This window comes from Sinocyclocheilus anshuiensis, unplaced genomic scaffold (assembly GCF_001515605.1).
Source record: "Sinocyclocheilus anshuiensis isolate Anshui unplaced genomic scaffold, SAMN03320099.WGS_v1.1 scaffold542, whole genome shotgun sequence".
In the NCBI taxonomy this organism is placed as follows: Eukaryota; Metazoa; Chordata; class Actinopteri; order Cypriniformes; family Cyprinidae; genus Sinocyclocheilus; species Sinocyclocheilus anshuiensis.
The window spans coordinates 1,750,250-1,757,439 of NW_015547685.1; the positions used below are offsets into that span (position 1 = coordinate 1,750,250).

General features: G+C 34.4%; 1 protein-coding gene across 1 annotated transcript; it reads right to left on the reverse strand.

Moving 5' to 3' along the window:
- Positions 1–283: 283 nt before the first annotated feature.
- On the reverse strand, positions 284–6,137 carry cdk7 (cyclin-dependent kinase 7). The gene is made up of 12 exons (XM_016505778.1): positions 6,000–6,137; positions 5,821–5,880; positions 5,640–5,673; positions 5,479–5,546; positions 5,329–5,397; positions 5,000–5,110; positions 2,179–2,297; positions 1,948–2,047; positions 1,320–1,406; positions 980–1,129; positions 737–881; positions 284–476 (listed from the first exon to the last, which is right to left on the reverse strand). The coding sequence occupies exons 1-12, from the start codon at positions 6,063–6,065 to the stop codon at positions 448–450; spliced, it is 1,038 nt and encodes a 345-aa protein (XP_016361264.1). The 5' UTR covers positions 6,066–6,137; the 3' UTR covers positions 284–447.
- Between the last annotated feature and the right edge of the window lie 1,053 nt (positions 6,138–7,190).

The window sequence follows — 7,190 nt, forward strand, 5'->3', positions numbered from 1 at the left end:
AGACAGAAAGTATTTATGTAATACTAATGGGTTTTAAATGGTCTTTGGTTACTGAAATTCTGTCTGTAAATATTACACTATCAACATATCACAAAGTGTTGGTGAAGTGCAGCCTGTGCACAAACAAACTCAATTGGAAGAGAGAAGTTACAGCCAGGGCTGAGACAACAGCACCTCCCTCAGGACTACAGATGCAGCTTCAAACTAATCAAACTGACATAAATGGGGGTGATGTGTGTGCATCATTAAAACAGACACGACAGGCAAAACTACATTTTTCTATAATTTAATTTCCGGAAGTACATAAAAAAATAACTGCAAAAATAATTAAACTGACACATAAATACGTTAATTTCGTAACTCTGTTAAATGCACTGTTGAACAGCACATTCGCCATTCATGCAGGACCACAGCAGCACTAGTGGAAGAAAACAGCATCCAAATCACTCAGAACACCAGTTTCTTTTTAAGGGAACCTGAGAAATGGAATAGGAAAAAAAACATTTCGATTTCAAACTTCAATACCATTTCCATTATACATTATCCTTATCTATTATATACTGGTGTAATTAAAAAAATTGCGTTTTTAACAGTTTACATGTCTATCTGTTGTTTTAATATGCTTCAAGACAAACCATGTGCAAATTCTTCAGTCAACACCATTACTGTGCATTATTTAAAGAACACTGACAGCTATCGGGTACATTTATCTCGTATTTTTGCATGTTTTCCTCACCCTGTTCAACACTGTCACGTTTTCTCTTGATTCCAATCAACAGGTTTTCTTTCTCTTTCAGGGCTTCTGTTGAGGAGTTTGGTCTGGGAAGCTGAGGTCCTGGGGTTGGCCCTGGTCTATTGCTGAAATACTTCATCTTCAAAGCCTAGAATGAGCATATCCATTCATTCAAACAGCCTCTAATGTAGATTAGCTTTAAGCATTAAGAATAAGTTGATAAAACTGCAGCCCAGTTACTGGCACCTGTGAAGCTGTAGTGCGTGTGCAGGGGTTAAAGGTGAATAATCCCTTCAGGAGCTCCAGAAGGTCATCGCCAGCTGCGCTGAAGATGTGCTCCAATGGAGTGCCAGGAAACAGTTTAAATGACACATAATCCGGAAGACTAGACAGCCCCTGAAACAACAAACAGCACAAATCACTGATTCTGCCTCATATACACACATACATTTCTCAAAGCCTCAAAAATGGTACATTATTGACATGTCTTTGTAGATGTGTCTCAAGTAATCATTTGATTTCTTATGCAAATGAAGCTGAAGTAAAACTCTCTCAACTACAAGTATAGTAGATAACTACAACTCACAGGCCATGTCTCCTCTGTTGGGGTTCCCAAAGCTTCAAATATCTTTGTCAGCTGGTCCAAGTCTGAATCTCCAGCTAAAAATGGCACCTGGCACAAGAACAAACAATTCTTAAAATGCATGTTAATGGTTTAATCATTATGGAAACGTGTTTCTGCCACGGGATTAAAACAAATAATAATTAAAATGTAATTGCGACTTTTTAATCTCACAATTCTTTTTTTTTCCCTCAAAATTGCGAGATATAACCCTGAAATGAAGAAGCCTGGCCTCACCTTGCCATTAAATTACATAAAACTAGTTAACACTGCTTTGTGAGTTTTTCTAATACAACGGCTGAAGGAGTGATGGCAAATTTGACATCTTTCTCTCTTTTGACCAAAGTATTCAAGCTCTTGATATTTTCTTCCCTCTTTTACAAAGTCATACAAACACTATCATATTTTTTTTCTTTGGGCAAATCGGAACACAAAATAATTGTATTTTGTCGTAGTGTCTGTTCACCACTATAGAAGTTTACCTAACTATGACAGCTTTTGCTTCCGAGAACCCTGGAAATGTGAAAAGGGTCTACTGGTATTCAAAGGAACCAAATGGTTTTACAAACACCGGATAAAGTCAGATACTCACTCGGAGTAAAAGCTCAGCAAGAATGCAGCCAACTGCCCACATGTCCACACCCACACCGTACATCCTGGCACCAAAGAGCAGCTCCGGGGCACGATACCATCTGAGAAGTAGTACCACACAACATGAAAAATTAAACAACTTGCATTTGTCCTTGACGCATAATAGCATAATAAAGAACATCCAAGTACTATTGTAGAGGTCAACTCAGAACTATTAGAGACTTCTACAAACCTTGTAACAACTTGATGAGTATACACTCGGTTCGGGCTTCCAAACGCTTTGGCTAAGCCAAAATCAGCCAGCTTCAAGACTCCATTTTCATCCAGCAGCAAATTATTGGGTTTCAGATCCTAATAAAAGAAACAATAACAATAACTGGAAGTGGCAGTTTTCATCAGGAATTCTTTTTTGGAAATAAGTTAAGTACTATTCAAAAGTTTGGGGTCTGTTAGATTTTTAAAAATGTTTTTGAAAGAAGTCTCTTATGCTCACAGAGGCTGCATTTATTTGATCAAATATACTGTAAAAACAGTAATATTGTGTGAGATATTATTACAATTTAAAACAACTGTTATATTTAACTTTTTTATACATTTTTTATTATTACCAGTGTTGAAAACAGTTGTGTTTAGGGTTGCAAAATTCCGGGAATTTTCAAGACTGGAAAATTTACATGGGAATTAATGGGAATAAACTGGGAATTTGCAAAATTGCAGGAAAAGGGAACTTAAATGAAGTTGAAAAAAAAAATCTTGCAGCATAATCTTGGTTAAAACAACTAGATTTAATGCAATTTCAGTTGAATTTTTACCCTGTACATTCCTCAATCACATGCACACAGCACACTTACTGCAGGGCTATTGAGACCTCACACCCTACATGCACTGTGCATTCCTCCATAACATGCAGATAATTTCAAGAATCCTGAACACAAAATGATGTCAAAATGTCCATCTTGGTGAGTATTTACGTACATTACATAAATATTACATAAATTTATATTTAAAACTTTCTTGTGCTGTGTAAGCTATTGCGCAACAAAATTATACCATTGTAAAATCAAATACACTGACTAAGCAAACATTAAGGTGAGGAGATGAAAAAAACTGCCTAAAAATGACCCTCCTCAATACACAATCTCCCCATGTCACCTAAGGGGGGAATTCCTCCTCATTTTCCAGGCTTCTATTCAAGTAAGTTTTGATATAGACCAATTTGTGTTTGCAAACAGTGATGACGTTTTTTGTGGGAGGAGCCTATCTGGTGGCCGAAAATGACAGGTTTAAAGTAGCAGTCGATGGAAGACACGGAATAAAGGTAATTTTGAGTTTATATTTAAAAATTCTGACTTTTTTTCTCACAATTCCAAGATTATATTTCCCAATTCTGATTTTTTAAAAATCCACTCGTCATTCTTTTTTTTTTTTCACCCTTCTGGCTTTTTTCCTCAGAATTGACAAACTCACAATTGTTGAGTTATAAAGTCAGAACTAGGAGATTTGCATCTGCATCTGAATTTGCATTTGCAAGAAAAAAAAGTCAGAATTGTGAGATAAAATAAGTAAATGTTATGTAAAATGTTATAGGTTTAATTGGTATTTCATGCTGTAACTGTAGGGCTCGTACAATATGTCCCCTATGAACTGCATATGTGAATATTATGTAGACCTATTGTTTAATTCAAATTTATTCTTCAAAAGCAGGGTAATCATAGCAGGTTTCATCCAGTCTGTCCATTTAAATGTCTGTGTTTAACTTCAAACGGCGTCTTTGACGACAGTATTCTATCAAAATTATTTGCATACCAATTCTGACATCCAAAGGCACAACAATACATTTTTTTCTCTTATTCCAGAGATTTTATCCGCTTCCCTCCACTTGTTATCAGTGTTTTTCTGCCACCACAATGTGCGCGCAGCTGCAGGTGACGTAACTGTGATGTCTACTCCAAACTGGTCTATTACTTGGGTAAATATATTTGATCTATGGATTTCAAGGTTAACTAGCAAATACCAAAATGTGTTTATACAGCAGCTAGCTAGCCAGTAAATCAGATATGAAAAATGTAAGCTAGTTAGCACTATTTCATTGAAAATGTATGAGGCTAGGTATCATGTGCTAGCTAGCTCAAGCTGTGATGCTCTTTCTTCTACCTTCTGCTAGCTAGTTCTCTGTCATCATACAGAAGTACAGCACTGGTCAAACGTTTGGACACATCACTATTTTTTATGTTTTTGAAAGAAATCTCTTACGCTCATCCAGCCTGCATTTATTTGATTAAAAATACAGAACAAAACAGTAATATTGTGAAGTATTATTACAATTTAAAATAATGGTTTTCTGTTTTAATGTACTTTCAAATTTAATGTATTTCTGTGATGCAAAGCTGAATTTATCACCCATTACTCTTCAGTCTTCAGTGTCACATGATCCTCCAGAAATCGTGCTAATGTGCTGATTTATTATCAATTTTTATAACCTGTGATACTTTTTTTCAGGATTCTTTGATTAATAACAATATACAAGAATCGCAGTTTCCAAAAAAAAAAGAAATAAAAAAAATGTCATTTTTAACATTTGTATTAGTTTGCATGCATGTCCGCTTATGACCAAACAAAACGTTTATATTTATGTTTGTATACAATACAATTTGGAAAAATTTCCAATTAATTCCCATAAATGTCTGTTAAGTTTCCAACTTGGAATATTTCCAAAATTCCCCAGATGAAGTTTCCGAAAATTTTACGTGCAACCCTAGTTGTGTTGCTTAATATTTTTGTGGAAACTGTGATACATTTCTCAGGATTCTTTGATGAATAAAACGTTCAACAGAACAGAATTTATTTGAAATGTTTTGTAACATTATAATTGACTTTACTGTCACTTATGATCATTGTAATGCATACTTAATTTAAATTATTAAAAAAAAAAAAAATTAATTTAATATTTAAATAAAAGTTTTATTTCTTTACAAAAATCTTACTGACCCCAAAATTTTGAACAGTACTGTACATAATTAAAAACACATGGAGAAAATATCTCAATGCCTCACCCTGTGCAGGATCCAGTGATTGTGCATGTATTCCAGACCCTGTAATGTCATTAGGATGTATGCCTTTATATTGGCTGGTGTCAATACAAGACTGGTGTCCTTTATGATCACCTGAAACAGACCATAATACAACTACTTATTTATATTCATTATTTTAAGAGCAATGACCAAACAGTTAGGGATAAGCATCATGCTTATATTGCGTTGACGTGGGCTTTTATTGTTTGATCTACTGTAGCTCTTAATGGTTTTGCTCGGTGATAGGTTTGTTGTTAAAGTTACTGAGATGAACAATAAATGTCCAAGTGTATTGCTCTGACTGTCGTCACCTCGAGATCCGTCTCCATGAAGTCAAAGACAAGACTGATATTGGATTTGTGTCCAAAAGCATCCAGGAGCTGAGGCAGAAAGGTTCATTGATGTCAGTATTAGCAACAACAATGCATCAAAATCTTATATGAATATAGTACATGACTTACGCCAATAATGTTTGGATGACTGAGCTCTTGCAACAACTTAATCTCTCGAAGAGCTGTTCTGTTGATGCCTGGATAACAGAATATATATATATATATAGTGTAAGACTCAAATTACTCAAAATAAAGTTGTGATCAAAGATTAAGCCAGATCCAAAGCACACCATCTTTGGCTTCTGTTCTGTGCCCCACTTTTATCTGCAAACAAGAAATTCCCCTTTTAACATGAAGGTACTTAAGAATGATAAAAAGAAATGCAAAATATTCCACTACCCAATGCAAAATACTGAAACAAGCGAATTTGATCAAAAGTGATGGTTTTCAGTGTTAGCTGAAATGTCTTACCTTTTTGATAGCAACAATAGTGCTTGTGGTTTTGTCTCTTGCCTTGTACACAGTTGCAAACTGCAAAATAATGACACTATGCATTAATAAAAATGTACGATTAATGCGCACCTCCAAGAGCTTCTGCAGCTACTAACCCGAACCACAACAGCTCAGAAATATCTTGTTATGTCGTGTACCTGTCCTTCACCAAGAAAGTCCAGCTTTTCATAGCGCTTCGCTCTGGACTTCACATCCAATGCCATGATATCAACTGTAAAACTATTCTTTGTGAAGGTACGCTTCCTTCTGCATTAAAAAGCACTTTATACTTCCGGTTCAAATAAAAGTCCCATAAGCGGCAACGCACTTTAAATGCTCCACTGCTTAGATAAATATGATTAAATTGTATGGGAATTGATGCTGTACGATTCGTTCATCATATTCTAATAATATAATATTATTTTAATATTAATAATGTAATAATAATTTTTATCGATTTTAATCATATGATCAATTGGTTTTTGTATCAACAAACAAATAAATTAAATGTTAGCTTTTTATATAGAAATATTAAAACTATTTAAGAAACATTTCGTTGCACATTTAGCATTTTAGTTAAATTTGTAGTTTATTGTAAATAACTGAAGGCAGTTTATTGAGGACCCTCACTGAGAATAACTGATATAAAAACCTCTGTTATAAATACATGACGAGTTGTTTCATAAACAAATCCTTAATTATAAATCAAAGTTTCTCGCGTCATGACTTCATGAATCGTTTTAAACAGTTGCTTACATCATATAATTACAAATCAAAGTCGTGCTATAGTAACATTCATCGATTAATTCCTGCAGAGGGCGATGTTGTCAGTGCAAAACACGCTCTCCTTTCCTTTGCACTACTGTACAAGCATTTTCTTAAACTGCTCTAGTTAGGCTGCTAAACACGAACAAAGTGTTTATCCACTAAAAAAATATCCAGTTTAAGACAGTCTAACGTAAGTCATGTCATGTTTCCCCCCTTCTTTGCATTATTTTTTCTTTATCTCACAATGCATATAGAAATGGCAAAATGTGTATACCAGAATCTGCTGATTCTCAATATATTTTTTTATAATAAAGGGCAGTTTATAAATCAGAAACAGTTACTGCTGAGGATAAGTTCTTCCATTTTGTAGATTTATTAAAGTGTTCTGTCATTACTCAGTTCTATTCAGACACACAGACAGACTCAACACTGTCAGAAACATTAGATATTAGTTCACAATGAATATTCAACCAGCATGTGACTGCACTGTTATTCTTTTATTGATACAATCATATAGATCACACAATTCGTTTTTAATATATATACTGTATATACAGTATATATATATATATATATATATA

Coding starts and splice junctions, on each gene's coding strand:
- cdk7 (XM_016505778.1), bottom strand. CDS start 6,065: ATGGCATTGGATGTGAAGTCCAGAGCGAAGCGCTATGAAAAGCTGGAC. Junction 2,048..2,178: donor ACTCATCAAGTTGTTACAAG/GTTTGTAGAAGT, acceptor ACTACTTCTCAG/ATGGTATCGTGCCCCGGAGC. Junction 882..979: donor CACGCACTACAGCTTCACAG/GTGCCAGTAACT, acceptor TGCTCATTCTAG/GCTTTGAAGATGAAGTATTT.